This window comes from Seriola dumerili, unplaced genomic scaffold, assembly GCF_002260705.1.
Source record: "Seriola dumerili isolate Sdu_G_001 unplaced genomic scaffold, Sdu_1.0 BDQW01000097.1, whole genome shotgun sequence".
In the NCBI taxonomy this organism is placed as follows: domain Eukaryota; kingdom Metazoa; phylum Chordata; class Actinopteri; order Carangiformes; family Carangidae; genus Seriola; species Seriola dumerili.
The window spans coordinates 1,444,014-1,465,643 of NW_019174352.1; the positions used below are offsets into that span (position 1 = coordinate 1,444,014).

The window sequence follows — 21,630 nt, forward strand, 5'->3', positions numbered from 1 at the left end:
TGGTCAACCAATTAATCCTGAATGGAAAACATCTAACGGCGCTGCTGTGGTGAAAGGCATCCGATCAACCTGCCCCCGGTGCGGACAAGCAGGGCTCCGCTCTCCATGAGCCTGCTGGAGGCTGTGAGGGTCGATAAAGAAACAAAGAGATTTTTTTTTCCCCTCTATGCGTCTCACTGTGTGTGTTTCTATGTGTAAGCGCGCTTAAGTCTGATGTCCCTACTGCGACCGCAGAGCGCTCTCCATCTCTGCTGGCAGCTTCGTCAATGCACGGCTACAATACCGGAACAGCTGATACTGCCTTCAAAATAAAAGCGTCATATTTAGCCTACTTGGAGGTGCATCTGGCACGGTGGTGTTAACGGAGCACTCCAGCGATTTTTCACTGTAAAATATGTTTAGTAGGAGAAGCAAACTATACAGCCAATGAGAAGAGTTGTATAAAGTCTAACATCTGTGACTCTGGAGCTTTAAATCTTAAGCGATAACCTTGAATTTATCAGAGTTATCCAGGTCTTGGGATGGAAACTGTATTTCATTTAAAATAGAGCAATGTGGAACAACCTAAAAGACCATGTTTTTGTTTTCTTTCAGTACTGAAGCCTAGCATACAAATGAAAGTAATATCATCATCATCATCAACATCTGGAATATTTATGATCTCAGCCACTTCCCCCAGTCACAGTAAATTATTAAACCAGGGTTTTACTTAGGATAACTTGTAAAATGCAATATCCAATGGTCTGAAAAGGTTATTTATAAGGATGCTGCCTGTTTGTACCCTAAATAAAAAAAATCTCAATATAACCTAAAGTCAGTTGCACTTCTTCTGGTGGATTAGCTCACATGGACTGAATGAAGCATTAGCTGTCCTCAAATGGATTAGAAAAGGAACCCAAATTGACAGCGTTCATTTTTTAAATGGGTAAAGTAAATAACTTCCGGTCTTGTTTTGGCTTATTGCGTCTAACTTTACACAGCTTCTAGCAGCCTGCATGTTTGGTGTAATTATGGTTAAAAATGACAGAAACAGGCTGGTCCATACGGTCACTGAGTATATAACCACTGAATACGGAGATGTGAGACCAGACTACTGACTTATGTCTTTCTTTCCTCTTTAGTGTGAAGCCCTCTGCATCATTATAGGACTGAAAATCAAGGCAGGCTGTGACGCCAGCGCTGCTCTGCTGTAAGATGTGTTTTTGGCAGATATGAGTTCAGCAGGAGGCAGGCGGCCCCTGGTGGGAGCTGAGGGCAATGTCACTCTGCCTGTGCACAGTCACCAAAGTAGGATGACAACCACGCCGGGGAAATACACTCATCATTAGACCCGCTCCCATTGTGCCCAATTTACTGTAAAAGAAATAATGGTGGAATCATTGTTTTGCTGCTGGAACACCCTCTAGGACACTTAATTTGTAAACACTGTGTTATGTCATCAAAGTGCATTAGCCTAAACCTGCACAGAGGGAGTGTTGTGAGAAATTATTAACAGCTTGTTGCATAAATTGCAAATTGCAAAAAACAAAAAAACACTTTTTGCCAGCCAAATACACACCTTAACGAATGATAACACCGATGACATTAATTCATTTGACAGATGGCTAAAATACACTTAGGACATTCAGTGAAATGGCTCGTTTTATACAGTTTCTTAGTACTTCCGGTGAGCTCCAACATATTTTTATAAACAGTCTATGATTCATTGTGGCCTGGAAATGGAAAAGACAGTAACGTGAAAAGCTAAGTGTTCACTGACAAAAACTGAAAGTATGTTTTTATTTAATTAAATATTTGAATGTCCTATCCTAGTTGAGTTCAAGTGCTTTATACTTAGTCGACGTCCGAAGTCGTGTTAATTCTGCGAATGTGCCTTGGCTACAGAAGAGCTTGAGGCTAACTGCAACACGGTTGATTCGTTCTAGTCCCGCGCGCCCTTTACCGTTAGCAACACCGGATTCAGAGCTGGCGTTTTAGTAGGCCAACCCGGAAGTTAGCATCACCCTGGTTCCCTCCACAAAAAGCTAATGGTTTTTCTTTTCGATTACTGCAGAAAATAAGCTCAGAGACAAACAAACGTATATGATACTTACACGTGTTGTTCAGCACGACGATCTTCACAAATCCACTTTTATGATTTGGGAAGTCTAAATACACTTGCCAGAAGTAAAAGAAAAAAAAGGCTAATGCTAGGCATGACTTCAATGTCACCACGACAAAAGCCTTTCCTGTTAGAAAGTAAGTAAGAGTTTGCCAAAGCACGAGTATAAGCCAACGAGGCTGTCAAAGTGGACTAATGATTACATGTCTGTAGTCTCATTTAGCCACTTGTTGGCAACCGGGCTTTTTTAAAAAAGAAATAAAAGTTTAAAGAAATCACGATTCGGGTGTTTACTGACGTATTTGATGTCGTAGAATAAAACGTGAAAATGTCTTGAGTTTGTGTTAACCACAGACGTTATTTCAATCATCTAACCAAAACTTATTCAAAAAAACCTGTAGATCTTCGGGGCGAGGGAACCGGAAGTGCTAAAATGCTAACTTACTTCCGGGCTTTAGGGCTCATGGGCTCATTCCTATAGCACTCTCGTTGTCATAGTAACCTGATATACTGGTACCAGGCTACCAGTACATATAAGGAGGCCAACAAGTGACAAGAAACTAAAGCCAAAGACATTAGAAATAATTTAAGAACAGACGTTAGTTTGCTAACTGGAGAGCACTGACAAGTTCTCATTTGCAAAATGTTGCACTTATAAGATATATAGGTCACAAAAAAAACAAATGTATGGGTTTCTATATGTTATTGTGTTAATGTTTATAAAATGTATCAGCCAATACTATCATTTTTTTTTATCTCAAGTATTAATAAGTTACAAGAGGTTCAGCTTTTCGATGCTAATACTGTATTTTTTTTAAATTCAGAAATATAACTATCAATGCATTGTTCATTTAATATACAAATAGAGAAAATTTGAGAGGTCACATAAGACACTACAATGCCCTTTATTGTATATTGTTGCTACATGCCAGTAAATGCACAATGAAACTGTAAAATATGACTTCTGTATCAACAAAGACAACAAACATTGAATGAAGCAAAAGATTTTTTTTTTTAATTCAAAGTGAATCTTGACATAGTACACCATCAATTCATAATTTGACACTCACCAATAAGAGTCACCAAGAAGGACCCGCTTTTTGTGACAAAGTACATAAGGCTTGGTCACATTGAAACTCACTGAGAACTAGAGGGGGGGAAAAGAAAATGACCGCAAACTGGTAAGACACATTATTACATCCAAACAATAATCATTTTCCCAGTCCTCATATTGTTTTATATTGCACAGTGCAGTTGCTACATGTCAAACTAGTGTAGCATTTAAGAAAAGAAAAAAAAAATCATAAAGCCACACAAAACTACACATATTTAGAACAGTAACAGTTTCAATTTAGCAATCATGTCTACATATTTGTGTCTAAATACAATAAATGCCAACATGATAATTAGATAGTTGTGGTACAAAATCTACTCAAAACGTATCTTAGGAGTCAAATTTCACACAATTTATTTTTCAGCCCAGTACCCAAATGAGATGACCCATGCGTGGTGAGATTTTTTTTTTTTTGTCTGTTTGTTTTTGAGCAGTTTTGACATGAGGGGACCCAATGAATGCAGGCCTGGGACCAATTTGCTCGTCTCTGACAGCCGACTAGTCTTTGAAAAACTGATAAGAAAACAGAGAGGATTCTAGTTTATCTACATTTGTTAAGGGGGAATGGTTTCTAATGCCTAATAAAGGCCCTCCATCACAGAGAGCTACGTTTCCCCTCATGTTTCTTAAGTACTTGAAGGGTCTTTAGGCCTGCTTTGTCACTTAAGGCTGCTGGGCTCCGTGTGCTTGTTGAGCTTTGGATTTGGGACTGTGTGACCCTCTGGTGACTTTGATGATGCAACCGTCAGTGTAAAGCTGCAGGGAGGTGGGATTATCTACCCTAAGCAATCAACCCCAAAGTAGAAGGGGATTACAGTGTGGTGCATCACTGAGGTGGTACATATGTTCATCTCATCACAGGTGCTGAGCTGACAGAGAGAATAGAGATATGGGGAATTGACGAGAGGCTGCACACCAGAGTTAAAAAAATAAGAAAAAAATCCTTGAAGTTAAGTACAGATTACTGTGCCACAACACGCACCTATCATTTAGGATCCTAGACTGCACTTCAAGCCCAACAGTGTGCATCCTCTCGTTTGCTTAAGGATCGTCAACACAGTAGCATATTTAGACAAACAGACAAAATAAACCCATTATTTAACATAGCAAAACCATAACAATGTAGTACAATGAGTAGATTAGGATGGGACAACTTTGGACCTAAACCTTGAATATGATTGATGAATAAAGCATTTTGAAACAACCCCTGACTGAAACACATGGTGATATCTACCAATGGTAATAGCTGCATACAGGAACTATCAACATCCCAAACACAACAGGAGAGAAAATGCTGTATAGCCATCAGAAATGCAAACCAAAAACAGATGTCTTGAGTTCCACAAATACATTCACGGTGTGAGAATAAAGCTCTGCATTTGTGTATATTCAGGCCCTATGTTTTTGAGTACTGCACGGTGTTCTTGGTGAGCACAATAAAACATTCCCTGACTTGTACTTTCTTAGGATTCTGTAAGAAAAAAAAAAAAAAGAGATTGTTTTCAGAACTCAACTTAGTCAAACAAACAACTTTGGGGTTTTGTGATGTGAAAATAGGAGCTGATCCCCTTAGAAGGAATTAGTCAACAAATTTCCGACTGCTTTGATATCAATGCAAGACGTCATCTGTCAGCCACTTGTTTGAAGAAAGGCACTAGTTGTACAGTACGAAGAGTTGCAAATACAGTCCAAGAACGGAAATAAAATGTCATCAGAAGAAAAACTAGAAAAACAAAAATACATCAACACACCGGTTACAGAATCCAAGAGTGAACCCAGCCTACATTTGAAATACTGATGCTAAATACACACGCACAAAAAAACACACACACACACGCACACACACCAAAAAGCAACAGAATAAAAAAAAATAAAACTCATAACTTCCATTACAGCAGTTTACAATCACTTCAAAACAACAAAGCCAATATACAGAGGCACTAGCATATAGGAATAGCATTCAATACACTCTATGATCAAAAATAAAACCCACTTCTATTGTATCTAGTCGTCAGAACTATAATACAAAAGAGAGAATGCAGGCTAGAATGAGATTAATCCTCTAAATTCACAGCTACGAAGTGGCAGATAATCAGTACATAGCAGCTTATTATCTATACATTCCAAATACAATTTGCCAAACATAGCTCAGAAAAATAAAACCTCAACCTCATTTTTAAAATAGAGATCTCACAATATATTCCAATGTTGATAACTGCAACAGTATGCTGGAGGTGAAAGGAGAAATAGTAGCGACCATGCTTCAGAAATGATTAATGAACAGTCTTTGGTGCTGATTGGAGTAAAATACCGCTTGATATGACGACAGGTAAAGACGCAGCTCTACTACACACCGGAAATCAAAAACACAAAACCCAAAAAATAATCAAGGCTATGCATCCACCCTGAAGGAATGTATCAAAACTGACAACAGGCTTCAATACATGGACAAAAGGTTCGTCTCACACAAATATTTAAAACAATTACCAATACACCTCTAACACTCAATAGCCCAGCAATGATACTGTAAGCTGATAGGTTATTTCAAACACTGACAAGCATTTAAAAATAAAAACACAAAACAATCTTATTTTTCTTATTCTATGCCACTCCCAAAATCTAAAACATAAAATGCATTACTGCAAGTCTAACTTAAATGCAAAATAATAAAAACTAAGCAACCCAGAGGCTATCTAGATTGTATTGCAGTTACAGTAAACAGTGACAATACTGTTATGAATTAAGTACTATAGTGAATAGAAATCGATTATCAAAATATCAAATCACTCTTTATGTACATAAAAAGCTCATTCAGTCAAAGCCCTAAATGTGCAGCCTCTAGCTAAAGTAAATCCATACTCTGAGTTAGAAAGCAAACTGAAGTTCAACATTTGCCAATATGAAAACATTACCACAAGCATTATCCTCATATTTATCCAATAAGCCCATTGTTATCAGAGTCTGAAGGTTAAGTGCTAAAGGCCCATTTAAATTTACAATCTATAAGCTCCTGAAGTAACGTCATAGACTCTGGTTTTAAGGCACTAGGAGATGGCAGCTGCAAAGTCTGCCCGAAACAAAGACAGGAGCATTCGATCCTGGTTAATACAGACTGGGATGGCTTAACAAACAGATCTGACCGGCTAGCACATGCTACAAGGCAACAAAGATAAAGGGAAGGGGAGGCTGAGCGATCTGACAGCAACGACAACAAGTGATTTCCAGCCTCTAATTAGATCATATTGTCTGAACACTACACAACAACAAATGACAGGAGGTAATGTGCAAAGGACACATTCTTAATTAAAATTTCCTTATCATCATCGTTTGTGAAATAATTCACTCTTGTAATGCTCTCTTATAAAGCTTTGTGGTTTTAATAAATCATTGTTTCCTCTCTTGGCTGACATGATTTCACGGGAAGTCTTTCAGATCTGAAGTTGCTCTTGACATTTGACGTGAACCTCCGGATTTCAGAGGCTGTTAATTTCTTTGTCCTCAAAACACCATAAAACATTATCTTCAGCATTGTTACTTTTACATTTCTTTCTCAATCCCCTATGACAGATTCTTATCCATCCTCCTTCTCCTTAACCATATTTTTGTCTTTCTCATCTTCATCATCACAAGTGTCCGTTTTGTGCTCTGGTGCCAGCTCTACCTGCCCAGGTTGCAGCCCCAGTCCATTTTCCATTGCCCCTCCTCACAAGAAGGTGCTGCTGCGGCCCCGTCCTGCTCCTCAGATATAAGAGAACTGGGGGTGGTGGCTGAGCTTGGTGGGGCTCAGAGGGAAGCCTGTGTAGGCAGCTGGGGAGGCCATGTAGGGGTGAGGAGGGGGTGGGGGAGGGGGGAAGGGAGGCTTGAACTGGTGGGGGTGGTGGGGGTAGCCAGGCTGGTGGTGTGGGTGGATGGTCGGAGAGGGGAGGAGCCTGTGTGGGTGGGGAGCGGGATGTCCAGCGTGATGGGGGTGCGTGCTGATGCCCAGGGTCACCTGATGAACTATAGTGCCTCCTTGGGGGTGGGAGAGACTGTAGCTGTGCTGAAGGAGGGGGGGAGGAGGGCGAGAGGGCAAGATGGGATGGGGGTGGTGGGCGGTGGTGAGGGGGCCGCTGGGAGGGTAGGAGAGCAGGGTGTGTGTGGGCAGGCCCTGGGTGTGTGTATGTGGGGCGGCCGAATTGTGCGTGGGGCTGCTGTGCGGCAGGTGTGTGAAGGTGTGTGTGTGGACAGTAGGGGGAATGTAGGCGTGCGGTCGCAGCGGCCCATAGTTGCCGTTCCACTCTTTGTTGCTGTGGTTTGAAACGTACGGCTGCACCTGAGAGAGAGAACAAACAAACACAAAGACAATCTGTTAAAGACCGAGATTCAAAACAGCTTGTTTAAGGAATCGGTCAACAATTTGGGAACCATTACAACACATTATATTAGAAGATTGACTCTCATGCCCATCTGTTAAGTGTGAAGCTGGAGCAGCTGGTTAGCTTAGCTTGACATAAAGACTGTACAAAGGGGGAAACAGCTAGCCTGGTTCTGTGCGAAAGTATTGAAACTGACTTTCTGACACCTCTAAATCTCACTGATAAGCACTGAAGTGAAAAAAAATAACAACTTATTTTGAAATCAGACTTGTATTCACGCATTGGATTTTCTTGAGGTGAAACAAACATGTATGAAATAATGTGTTACTGAACTTTAAGGATGCTGGTAGGCGAATTTGGACAAAACCAAGCTAGCTGCTTCGTCCAGTCTTTATGCTAATCTAAGCTAACTGGCTACTAGCTCTAGCTTCATATTTACCATACAGACATGAAAGTTGTATCATCTAATTCTCTGAAGGAGAGCCACTACAGATATCTCTAACTATTCCTTTTAAGTCCCTGCATTGTGTTTGAAAGGCTGACTGTATCAGACCAGCTATAAAATTCCCCAACTGAGACCCTTGTTTGCATTAAGAATATTTGGCTTGCATACCTACCTTCATTTACTTTCATGTAACCAATGGCAACATGTTTCATCTCTTGAGGTAAGTGTACATAAACTGAGTAACAAAGTGTCAAAATACCTCTGTGGCGCTCACATCTGTCTGCTTCCAACATCTCCCACCACATGTCCCTTGGGTTTAAACTCTCTTGCTGCAGTGCCTACACCTGACTTTGCAAGCTGTTGTGTAAGCTCATTGAAATAAGTAACATAGCCCTCGTTATTTTCAAATCTGGAGCGTTTCAAAAGAACCAAAATTTTCTCCAGGGGAGTCATTTCTGCTGAATACTTTTGGAGACAAGATTCATCTTCCTGTCGTACAACTTTAAGTCTGCTGCTCACAAAAAATGTCCTGGAGCTCTGTTACAGGGTATCCCATTAATATTCCCCAATGGATTTTTAAAAGGTTCAGCTCCTGCACAGTGCCCCATATTTTCAATAGAGAAAGGAAAAGAACCAAGCTGACCTGTCCAAAGGCCAGAGAGTGCTGGTGCTGCCCTGTTGCCTTCTGCTGCCGGGACAGGAGGGGGGCGGATGGGAGGAGGGAGACAGAAGAGGGAGTGTTCTGTTGCCCTACGAGATTGCAGCGCCCTTTGGACCGGGACCAGGACTCTGAGACTGGGATGGAGAGAAGACAAAAGTGAGTCAGGGAGGAAGAGATCTACTGCAAAAATAGATGGCAGGTTTAGTCCGCATGACCTGCAAGACTAAAGACAGTGATGCAGAGGAACAACCGCCAAGACTTCAAACAACAAACAAAGCATGCATACCAGAGAGAAAACAGATACAGACAGTGCATACAGTGACTTTAGAAAGTATTCAGACTATTCAATTTTGAATAGCTGTGTTGTAGATTTAGTTGTAAATTGATACTTGCCATTTTGCCTATTGATCTTCACTCACTAATCCGTAATTAGAAAAGTGAAAGTTTTTTTCTTTTAAATAATATTTGAAAACTTAAATCTCTCATTTACTTAAGTATCCAGATCATTTACCGTGACACCACAGGTTGTGGTCAGATGCATCCTGATTGCTTTTATTTTCCTTGAGACATGTCTATAACTTGACACACACACACACACACACACCTGTGTATATAAAGGTCCAACAATTCACATTGCATGTCAGGACAAAAATCAAACCATGAAGTCCAAGTAACTGCAGACATCCGCAATAAAATTGTGGAGAAGCACAGATCAGAGAATGGGTATGAAACCAACTCCCTGGAGCACAGTGGCCTCAATAATTGTGACATGGAGAAACCACCATGACTTTAGAGTTGGCCGTCCAGCTAAACCAAGAACCCAACAGTCACTCTAACAGAGCTTCAGAGGTCCTGTGCAGACGGGAGGAACCTGTCAGAAGGACGACCATCTCAGCATCAATCTCCACCAATCAGGCCTTTATGGTACAGTGGCTAGATGGCAGCCACGAAAAGTAAAAGGCATATTATGGCAGCCTACATTTTGCCAAATGTCATTTTAAGGACTAATGGCATAAGGATCCTCTTATCCTCTGGTCTGATGAGACAAGAATTGAGTTCTTTGGGCAGAACGCCAAACACTATGTCTGCTGAGCACCAGGCACAGCTCATCACCTGGCTAATATCAATGAAACATGGTGGCGGCAGCATCAGGCTATGGGGGGCTTCTCAGTAGCATACAAAGCATAGAGCAAAGACAATGCTGGAGCGGCTTCAGGACAAGTCTCTGACTGTCCTTGATGACACAGCCAAAGCCCGGACTTACACCCCACAGATCAATCATCTGTGGAGAGACATGAAGATGGCAGTTCACAGACACTTCCCATCCAATCTGAAGGAGCTTGAGAGGATCTGCCAGGAAGAATGGAATAAACTGCCCAAATCCATGTGTTCAAAGCTTCTAGAGACTTTCCCAAGAAGACTCAAAGCTGTTATTGCTGCCAAAGGGGCTACTACAAAGTACTGAATTAAGGGCCTTAATACTTTTGTGAATTAAATCTATGTTCCTAGTTAGAACCTAAATCCAGGTCTGAAAAGGTTTGGCAGCATTAAGGATTTGACTTCTGATTACTACTACTACTGAGATCATTTAACCTGACTTATCTTTAGGAATAAAGGCTGCACACACATTATATTAACTGATCAAGATGCTCACAAGGCACTAACAAAGACGTGAAAATGTTTACGCAGCATTGCTTCTATATACAGTGAAGCTGAAAGTGTAGTTGCATTAATGAGGTCAAGGTGTCCTCTCGAGCATTTCACAATGCTTAAAATTACTTTTAAGCATTAAAAATGATTTTAATATTTGGGTACCCGTGGTGATTTATAGATGAACTACTGCAAAATGCATCATGATAAATTATAGAGGACAGGCACAGAATCATGTGCAAAGTAGCTCTAAGAGGCAGATAGATAAAGGCTACATAGGCTTAAAAGCAGCATGTGAAAATTGAATACCAGAGTTTAGCCAAAGACAATTCATGTAGCGACATCAGACTGCAGGCAAACTTCTGCGACGACTGTGAGATGCACAATAGAAAGACCTTCACAAACGATTTTCATTCTAAGCAAAAGCAGACAAACCTGAAGACACAATTATATCTGGAGACCAGTATATCAGCCGAACTTCTTTAGGGGAAAAAAACAAGTATCTGCACACAGAAATGAAGCCTTCTAAATAAAAGTCCACTCATTTTAAGCAGATGTTAAAGGTGAACTGGAAAAGCTTAATAGATGACTAACACCTCCAACAGTTCTAGTCACCTGACATGGACCAAGAAACACTAAAATTTCACTGATGAAGAGTCAAAGAAAGGCTTGTTACAGGTTTATCAATATCCAAGCATTACAGGAACGATGCAAGAGTTTATACAATAGGGTAGTTGCATTAAAGCCTATGCATAAAGGGTTAATGCAACAATGGATAAAACCCCAACAAATATAGTGGTTTACATGTTAAGTTGCTGCCATGTTTCAACCATTCAAGAGACTTGCACTGGATCAACTAAACACTGGCCGAGGAGAAAGAGCACTAGCTTCCATGCCACACTCTCTGGACACACTTTCTTACAGTTGATGTGGAAAAGGTGACAATTTATGGCAAAAGTATGACTGCAGGGAACACAAGAAAATCACCTGCTTCTGATTAAATGTCTGCTTCAAATGAAAATTGAAACAGTTGGGAATCTCCCATAAAACACAGCACCATAAAACTAGACAATAAGATCCATATTAAAGTTAGAGAAAGAAAGAGAAAGAGATTGTTGGCACTCAGAACAGGCCCCTCAGGAGCAAAGTTGATCCTTGGCCTCTGATCTGCTTCAGTTTTCAATTTCCTCAACCATTAATAAAAATTAACATCTGGGGAGAACAGATGAGTGAAACTGATCTCAGATCAGTGCCTTGGAACAACTTTTGTTTCATGGCAAGAACCAGCAGAGAAAACATAGATTCTGACCCAATACCAAATGAAATGCATCCACCTTTCCCCCCACTGCTAGGAACCATTCGACTGTTCAGAACATTAGTTTACTGTCCTCCAGTTGAAGTAAGCACTCCCTCTTCTTCCTCTACTGTAAAAGAAAAATTCTGTTTCACTGATGTAGGTATAACTTGGTGTTGTCAAATAAGGAAGGACTTTATATACTGAAGCAGTAATTACAAAATTGTTTTGTAAAAACAATGATTTCACTGAATGCTCAAAATCCACCATCAGCCAAAATGACTGCTCTGATGAGAAGAGCTTCCATCATTGTTTTAGCACAGCATCCAAATGAACAAAACTGGGACATCTGAGTCACTGAAGTTTTGACGTGAGGTTGATGAAATTTCAAATGATGTACACATATTTAAAAGTCACTGATTATAACCTTAATTGTGCATGGGTAATAGGTAAGCAACGACCACCACAGCTCAGCTATCCAAAGATTTTTCTCTTTCATCTTTGGAAACTTTCTTTGAAGAAAGCTGCTGTTTTGATGGAGGGAAAGTCATAAAAAAATAGTCACAGGAAATGTTAGCATTGCCCGCTATGGATGCATCTCTGAGGTATTAGACTTCTCTGTTAGTGTCTCTTGATCACCTGTTAAAGCCTCTATGACCCACTAGAGGGCGGTAAGGCCCTACTGCTTCCATATGACCTGCAAAGCAGACACCGCCAAAGCAGAGGTGATGGACCACATGACAGGTGGCAAGAGGTGGCACATTTATGACAAAAGAATTCTCTGGGAGTTAGTGTAAAAACAGTATCTTTGTGAAAACATCAAATTCTCTTGGCTTGTAATGAAAGAAAAAAAAAAAAAAAAAAGGTTCCAAGTATTCCTTGGAAAAATAAAGATTTCCACTGACCTGTTCTCTGGACACGCTCCTCGGTCCCGTGACTGTTGTTGTTCTGCACTCTCATCGGTGGAACGACCATTGTCCTGACACCACGGGGGCTCCTGCCCTGCACTGCAGGGGAAGGCAGCGGCGCTACCATGGAAGCCAGAGGTGGGCAGCCGTTGTGGTTACTGTTGTCAAGGTAACGGTAGTGGCTGTTGCCACGCGGGGAGGTTGACGTGTCGGATGTAGGGGAACCTTCCACTGTGTCACAACCACTCTCATGGCCGTCATCCTCAGACATGCTGAATACAGAGGGAAGGAATGATTAAGCTGAGTGGAACTAGAGTGTATCTCCCTTTGTTACTGGGACATAAGGACACACTGACAACTGACTACCTGTTGGGTCTCTTGCATGGTGAGACAGAGGGGCTGGACTGAAGAGAGTTGGAGGCCAAAGAGTTGGTGCTGAGGCTGCTGTCAGGGCTGCTGAGGGAACACACTCTCTCCATGGACACACTGGTGTTTCTGCACGCCTCACACACACACTCTTCTTTACACCTACTGAAAGAAAAGTGCAAGTTAGTGTTTGTAAGGCTCACATTATAATCAACATACATTGTGTTTGATTGTTACTCACTCGCTCAGACGGCACCTCTGAGGGTCTTCGTCCTCTCCGTCAGTCAGTTCACTGCGAATGCTAATCACACTGGGAGCAGGGCTTGGTGTGTCACCCATCAGTACTGCCACATCTCGTTGTTGACTGGACAGGTCCAGCTGTCTTTTACCATTGGGCACCACCTCTCTGAAGCAGCTCACTTCCTCTTCTGCATCATCTTCCTCCTCATCGATGTTTTGAACTTCCAGTTGCCTGGTTTCCTCCAAAGGCACCTCCCTCTGAGGCTGCTCCCTCCCTTGCACTGCCTGTCCAACAATATCAGCCATCTTGGGGGACCGACATGCTGATACGTGGATGTTACTGGAGTGGGACAGGTTCCTTTTAAGACAACAGTTGATATATTAAGTATACATAAAATGACAGAGCAGTTTAACTTTAAAAGACACACCTAAGATGCAGAATCTCACCTGTTGTGACTGTGTCTGTTTCTTTTATTGGCTGGCTGGGGCCAAACTACATGAGCTATGCCAATGTTGATTGGCTGATGGGCAGAGAGGGCTGGCATCTGATTAGTCAAGAGAGGCTGCTGAATCACTGAACTGTAGTGGTTGCTGTGGGAACGGACTTTCCTGTTAAGACGTAAAAAGTAAAATGAGGTGCAAGAGAAACAATGTTGCTTCATACTTTGAGTAAAAATATAAATAGATTAATCTGTACCCTGATGAAAGCAAACAAAACTGTAACAATTCATAACATGTGTTTTAAAATCACATTACTACCAACACTTTATATCTGATGTACAGATTGTTTGTCATAAATGGAACAACCCTTTCAGAAACCTGGTTAAGAAACAGCAGGAGTTCATTTTATGTTGTGTGTCATGTTACAACAGAGAGTTAACAATGACCCAGTTACTTCACTGAATACAAGATAAACATTTTTGACCAGTCCAGTGGAAGTCTTAAAATAGGGAATTTCCCAGACTTGAAGTTTGCATGAATCAGATTTTGGTGACTCACCCCCAGTCACTGATCCTTTGTGGGCCGGCTGTGGTGTCGCTGGTTAGGGAGGATGGGGGTGGTGGAGGGGGGTGAGAGGGAGGAGGACCCACCGTAGTCATCTGCTGCCATGCTGCTGGGACGAGGATCTGCTGCCCCCGGCTAGACCAGGCCTGCTTCGGGGACGTAGAAGGAAAATTAGGGGCGATTTGTGATCGTCTAATGAGCCCCATCAGTATGATCTCTATCAGCTCTGCTAGATCTAGGCTTGACACTGGCGTCGGAAGTTGTAGGTGGACGTTCCACCACTACACAGTCCCTACTGTTCCAAATGTTAACATGCCTCTGTCATTTCTCACCGATACTGTTAGCACGTGCATGCTAACAGTTTGTCTGTTGAGGTATGACGTAGGCCTCAACACAGTGTTACTACCCATGTCTACAGAAGCAATGTCTGAATCTGTGTCTTACCTGAGCTATTACACCAGGCCTCACAGGTAGGGGCTGTATGGGAGGCGCCTGAGTTACCATGGGAACAGAATACCCTGCTGGTTGATTAAGGTTACCTGAAAAAAAAAAAAAAAAAAAAGCATAAAACAACCCATATGTCATTTATACAGCTGAAAAGCTGTAGTTAAGTTTAATAGCATCTTGGTGAAGTTATGACATAATCATTTGCAGTTAGGTACTTTATATTGCAGCAGAGTGATGTCTTCCAAAATATTAAAACTTTGTCTGAATACCTTGCATGGTGGGAGGACAAAGAAGAAGGGCAGGTGGGAACGAGTCACTGCACCCAAACTGACCGTTCCCAGTTGTTAGAGCTATTCCTGGATGCAACACTGAGGGAGCTGACTGGGTTATAGCCTGCATAAGAAAAGAGCGAGCGGGGGGGGCGACAGCAGAATGGAATAAACAGATGAGGTGGCAGGCAGAAAAGAGAGTATAGACGAGAAGGGTGAAATGGATTTGGAAGAAATGAAGCGAATGACAAGGAAGAGAGACAAAAACAAAGTAGAGACACGGCAACAACATTAGAAGTAACATTTGAGCACAATGATTGGCAGTATCACATGTGACACAAACACCAAGACCTTTACTGTGAGATGGTATGTTATAGCACCTTCTCTCCAGAAGAGGGCAACATGAGGTCAACAGTACAGAACCAGTTCACTGAAACATTATGTAACAAAGGATTAGACATATTTAGAGGCTGGTATTTATCTTATCTGTCCTTAAAAACTGGGTGTCACCAAGAGGCAACGTGTAGCGACTAGTGTTGAAATAATCCAGCCACTGCCAAGTTGAATGACACTTCATAACTTCAAAGGCTCAATGGCATTGTTAATAGTTTTAAAAAACCACCGATATAAAAGTTTATTGATGCACTGACTAGCAGTGAGGTAAAACACGCCCTGGAGCAGGAAGACAGAGGAAGTACTGGTGGCAAACACGCACATAACTCCAGTATCTCACCTGAGTGTGGACTGGTATGTTGCTGTAACCCAGCGGGAGGCCAGAGGAGGCAGTGGGGGCTACAGGAGCCCTTGAGAAATGAATGGTGTTCTGGTTGAGAGCGTCAAAAACAGCATTGGTGGGCCGGCTGTGGCACATGTCCATGATCCGGAAAGATGACTGCACACTGGAGGAGACCAGAGGAGTTGTCGTTCATTAAGGGGGAAAACTCTACGACCGGAGTTCAGATTACACTCAACCAATATTGTATTTATGCCTTTCCCATGTACATTGATTGTTACTACAGTAAGGAGAAACAAAACGGTTAGAAAACAAACAAGAATTTGCAAGCCAACACATTTTGTGTCAGTGTCAGCTGTGGCAGCCTTACTGGTTACTATGTGGGTAGTCCAGCAGATGAGTCATAGTGAGGAAGGGATGATTGAGGACATTGGAGGGAACAGTCCTGTCCTCAGCATCGATCAGCAGCATGCTCTTCAGCAGAGACACAAACTCCCTCCTGTCTGCCTTCTCTGCTTGCATGTCACTGTTATCAGGACTCAGCACCAAGTTCACCTGATGGATGGAGGCACACAAAGAGAAAACACTGTGTATGAGAACCACGGAGAGTAACAGTTCATGTTGCAATTAATTAAGAAAACACAGGAGCATTTGAACTGATCAGCTGATTTGAATGTTTTGCAGTAAAACTACGATGTCTGATCTTGATGTGTTTTTGATGTCCTACATCTCATTTTTGTTCAGGACAGTTTGAATTTGAATTTTGAAAACATATATCTGTAACCTTAAACATGAACTGCACTCTGGTTGTACTCACGTGTGCTACGTCATCCAGACAGCTGAAGATGTACTTTCTGGCCTCTTTGGATTTAAGTCCCGTCTCTTTCTCATGCTCTTCTGTCGTCTGGAGGAAGAACACAAGCATTAAGAAGAATCTCACGTATGTAGGTAGAGTGGGTAAAGACCTTTGTTTAAACACATTTTTGTATTTTGTGTTGGAACACTTTTACTGGATTTGTCAAGTTTAAATGATAAGGAATTAAAGGTCACTGTATTTCGATAAAATGAAAAGAGGCATTTGGAGAAAACTAAGTGTGTTCCCATGCAAATTCATGTGGTCAAAATGTTGGGCAGTTGGGTTTCTGCCGGGAAGTTCATGGGCAGGTAAATATTAGCCTCACATTCATTTAAAATTTATTTGGAGTCCGCTTGGCAGGTAGTCTAAACACAGTTTCACATTTCCTTGAGCTTTCTTCAGGGTGTGCAGGCTTTGTCCAGTTTTGAAAGCTTATGCAGCTGTTTCCTATTGGGAAGGCACTGCCGCTTCATACGTTTTTTTTTTTTCTCTCACTGCAAGTCCCTACAATGAATAGCTTGTGCCTTTTCAGTTCAAATCTCATCTCCCCCGTGTGTTTGCTGTGTCCCCCACAACCGGCGTCAGTGACGATGATGCGTGGTTGACAAGATTGTTTGTCTAGAACATGTTTGCATATAGCATGTATGTCATATGTGTGTATATCTGTGTGATTTGCGTGCTGGTACCTTTAGTCTCCAGGAGGCGTAGGGAGAGTCAGACTCTTTGGAGAAGAAACGAGAGGTCTTGGTCCCCTTGTTGAGGAGCTGCTCGGCAGGCAGGCCCTGAGTCTGAGAGATGTACCGGATCTGAGGAGAGGAAGAGGCAGAGGAAGGAGAAAATGTCAAAACAAAAATTCAAGTGTGTGAAGAACGGAAAGAAAGCAGGGAAATGTGTGGGAGAAGATGAAAGAGGGGAAGGTGGAGAAAGAAGACAGACAATGGGTTACATCATAACCACTTTGCTGGAAAAAAAAAAAAAAAAAAAAAAAGATAACTGACTTGAATGTATTTAAATTCGTTTTACCCAATTACTGAAAATACAGCCTTTAGTTCAGCTGATGCAGTCTAAACGTGTAATTTTGAAGTTTACGTCAGTAGCTTATTAGTGTCGAGGTACATTTACGCTCCACTGGTTGACTGATGTGAGGTTTTTTTTATATATACCAGTGGTTTAATGGCAGCCCAGAACTGCATAAGACTATTATTGAAAAACAAAACGCTAATCTTATCTACAACATGTAAACTTATGTTATACAGGGACCTGGATTTTGTCCAACCGCTGTAAAGTGTCTTGTTATCTAATACAGCATGTTAAATTCCTGCACTTCAACCTTTAGAGCTCTGCCAAACTGACATAGTTCGAGCACTTCACAGGCCCAAGGCGGATGCAGTTCATAAGCCAAACACACAGAAAGGGGCATCAGAGGTCATCAATATTTGTTTGCAAATTTTAGCACAACTAACAAATAATGTCATGCACTGAAGATTGAGCTTATGATGAAAGAGCTGTGGCCTAAGACACAGAACGTATGAGTAAATGTCTGTTTAACCTCCACAAGTATCCTCAAAGCTTCATGTCTTCAATTTTCTCAGCTGAACTGAAGAGACAGATTGAAGTGTCTCAATCCGACCGTAAACTTCATGACTACAGCCTGCAAACCAGTGAGGACCATTACGGAGAGGATAACTGACAAAGACACGTCTATCTCTCCATCTATTTATCTACATGAATTTATTAAATCGCAGCATGGCTGCAATAGGAAGCTTCTTTTGACAGACAGTAAAATCTATTAAACAAGAGTTTGCTGTTTAAAGTAAAAGTAAGATACAACAAAAAAAAAAACATGCAAATTCATAACATGTTTTCACTGGAGGTTCCAAACATGACTGATGACCTCTCCATGGCTCAGTTTAATTGATTCACTGACCAAAAAAATACATTTATACTGATTTGTTAAATCTGTTCTTTTTTTGTTGTTATTTTTTCTAGTTTTTCGGTTGAAGGAATTAAGTCCTATTCAGAATTGTTTGATATGCAAGTTCTTAAACAACTAAAACCTGGTATTCTCCTCGTCATGGTTCATGACTATGAAGTGAACCATCTGTAAATTTCCCCAAGAATTTACTCAACTTTCTGGCCTGCCCTGGCGTGATTAACCCTAAAAATGAAAAAAAATAAATAAAAATAATCCAGAAATTCCATGACCAATGGAAATCCTGCAGCAAGGTTTCACAGTGTGTATGTGTGTGTGTACATGAGCACACGTGCACATGTCTACGGCCCAGAACAAACACACTGACTGGCCAGAGGGCACTGGACTGAGAACCTGCTGATTGTGCACTGAACGCTCACCACAGTGTGTGTGTGCGTGTGTGCACATGTCTACCATCAGGCTTATGTTTATAAATACATTTTGCTGTGTAGAGTGGAACTGCAGTGAGCCTTGGCACAGCACTGCATGCTTTTGGGGGATCAATGTGCACGCGTGAGTGTGCGTCCTGGCATGGCCCTGTGATACAACAGAGCTGTCACTGCTCAGCGAAGCTCTATCAGCCACAATCTCTGACTGATGATTGTTCAAACTGCTAGCTGCTGCTGGACGCACAACTGACACGTCGCCAAAAAACCCTCCAAAAACAGATGCATGCACAGGCATTAAACAGGGTCCCACCAAACAAGCCATCAATTCTTTAAAAATGTTAATGAACAAGAATGTTTGGTGCTGGCGTGTACTATGGAAATGCAGCCAATTTCAAATATTTGGTTTGGCAAAGAACGCCAAACAAGTTAGAGCTGTGGAGAACTTGCCTATAAAAGGTCAAAAATCTTTTTTTTCCTACATAATAAATGTCAAGACATCACAATACCAGGATGTCCAAATTTCTAAACTCTTATGTTGAAAGTATGATGGGCTTGATTCTGGTCTCCACAGAGGTGCCTACAGTCAAAGACAGGGTAAGCCTGTACTTGTCTGTGAATGTGTTGTGGGCCTTTTCCCATGCTCCCTCTCCCTCGCCGTGGGACTCCATTTAGAGTCCCAGTAGTGCAGTTTAGACCGCACAACCCTGTGGGAAGATAATCACACGTTGCCAAGAACAATTTCCTGATTCACTCAGGCCAGATTAGTATTAGGTGGATTTCATGCTGGATTTGTTGGACTTCAGTCATACAGCAAGAGAGAGATCAGGGAGCAATAACAAATAAAGGTTTAACTATATAATGAACATACTGTTGAGTTTTAGCTACTGGGAAAGTGCAGCACAGCAAATTCTAATAATTCTAATGTGGGAAAAATGTAATTTCTTTCTGTTTATTTTCTCCTCTTCCCTGCCTCTACCTCAGCCAGGGGATATATCTGAAGAGACTCTCCTTCAGTGAGTGATATAGTAGCCGGTACTTCTTGTACATGTGTGAGTGTGAGGGAAATGTTACCTGGTCATACTCCAGTGCTCCAGGGTAGAGAGGCCAACCCAAGAAGAGCTCAGCTATCACGCAGCCCAGTGACCACATGTCTATGGCCTCACAAAATGGCAGGCCCAAAATAATCTCTGGAGCCCTATGGAGAGAAAAGAGAGGCAGCAAAGGTTACGTCTGGAGTTGGTCACCATGTATAATCAGAAACCAGTCACGCGGTCAGAGCCCGGAGGACAACATGTCTATGATTTCATAGACATGCTGCAGTTCAGAAAGAAAGAGTGAACAGTAAATGTGTCTGGTGAACCAAAAGGTATGATAGCTCAGGGTAGTGCAAACCCTGTCAACTAGAGCTGGGTGATATGGCCTAAAATTAAATCTCAAGATTTTTCTCACACCACACCCAACTTTTTTTTTTAGAGCCCTGTACTGACGGCGTTGTGCAGTTTGTGTCCAAAGCACTGGAGGTTGGTCGACTCATTCGGTCTCAGAGCTTTGATCATGTTCGTGCAGGTGTCTGTAGTCATGCAGACGTGTCGGTCTTCCACGAACCCAATGCATGCTGCTAATGTTACCTGCCAATGTCTCGTGCGACTCACAGTGCCATATACTTCTCCCACCCAGCTGCTTTCCTCTTTTTGAGATGCTGGAATATATTAGTCGTGCTGCTGCTTTTTGTTGTCACAGACTTTTGGCAAACTTGCTCGAGATCGGACGCATAAAAAACCGAACCACTTCCAGACAACGTAGGAGACGCTGCCTTTTGTGGGAACGATCTGCTATGTTGATATTTCACTTGTGTCTGATGAGAATTCTCGTGTTACTATAAACTACGGACGCTCAGGGAAGCGGTGGCGGTTCCATACCATGATTAACCCAAATTAAAGTGAAATTTGATTTTCATTTTTAAACATCGTCCTACACGATAAATTGGAATTAATCTATAAAATCTATTAATCAACCAGCTCTACTGTCAACCATATAAAAATCAATACTAGGAGTGACTCTACATTTAAAATAAATACTTTTACTGCCCCACACAGTGTTGCCTGCATAGAAAACTTAAGGCACTTTGCTCAACTTCCGAGTCACCTACCAAAACTCAAACATGTTGGCAATGACAAAAGCACTACATGTAATTCATCACTGTCGTACATGAATCCAACAGCTGAAGCATTTCAGGGTGGTGCGAGGTGAAAACACCTGATACAGCAGGAACATACGCTAGCTAATTAGTACTGACTACCCAAAGCATAATTACAAACAAGTAGTGGCAGATTTGTGGGGACTGATAATAGACAGACTGTGGTTACTTGTAGTGAAGGCACATGTTGAAACATTTAGCTATGCTAACGTTTTCCTTGCTGATTAATATTGAATAACCAAATGTATTCGTGCTTAGCCTCGACTTACACTGTGTCACCAACAAGAATTTAGTCAACAACTTTCTCAACAAAAACTGAAAATAGAAAGAATTTATCGTGGGGATGTTGTGTTCCTATTTTTTAAATATATTTTATATAACCCCATACCAGCTCTAAATTATATTTGATTTTCAAGAAATTGATTTGAAAAACTTGAATAAAGCTTAATACCACCACGGTGCATGGCATATGACTGTTACAGTGCAAGAAATTATGGTCTCATCAACAACAGGATATCCAGGGATCTAACATTGAACATTACACCCATATGACGTGCATGCAGTGTTACTGCAACAAAGAACTAAATCTCTTCCACCAAAGGGATTTTTGCCACTTATGCAATTCAAA

At 41.6% G+C, this 21,630-nt stretch overlaps 1 protein-coding gene across 4 annotated transcripts in view; it reads right to left on the bottom strand.

The window, feature by feature from the left end:
- Window positions 1-3,094: 3,094 nt before the first annotated feature.
- LOC111222468 (homeodomain-interacting protein kinase 3-like) overlaps window positions 3,095-21,630 on the bottom strand; it is a 31,741-nt gene continuing 13,205 nt past the window's right edge. The window contains exons 5-18 of one of the 4 annotated variants that reach the window (XM_022746204.1): window positions 19,877-20,000; window positions 17,131-17,250; window positions 16,406-16,492; window positions 15,959-16,143; window positions 15,589-15,754; window positions 14,856-14,979; window positions 14,584-14,678; window positions 14,134-14,285; window positions 13,582-13,743; window positions 13,136-13,492; window positions 12,895-13,056; window positions 12,526-12,800; window positions 8,659-8,810; window positions 3,095-7,527 (exon numbers count right to left, since the gene is read on the bottom strand). In XM_022746204.1, coding sequence (XP_022601925.1) covers window positions 6,955-7,527; window positions 8,659-8,810; window positions 12,526-12,800; window positions 12,895-13,056; window positions 13,136-13,492; window positions 13,582-13,743; window positions 14,134-14,285; window positions 14,584-14,678; window positions 14,856-14,979; window positions 15,589-15,754; window positions 15,959-16,143; window positions 16,406-16,492; window positions 17,131-17,250; window positions 19,877-20,000 — 2,734 coding nt within the window. In that variant the 3' untranslated portion in view covers window positions 3,095-6,954. Of the gene's footprint in view, window positions 7,528-8,658; window positions 8,811-12,525; window positions 12,801-12,894; window positions 13,060-13,135; window positions 13,493-13,581; window positions 13,744-14,133; window positions 14,289-14,583; window positions 14,679-14,855; window positions 14,980-15,588; window positions 15,755-15,958; window positions 16,144-16,405; window positions 16,493-17,130; window positions 17,251-19,876; window positions 20,001-21,630 lie in introns of all 4 variants that reach the window. The other 3 variants (XM_022746202.1, XM_022746203.1, XM_022746200.1) reach the window with 3 other exon arrangements.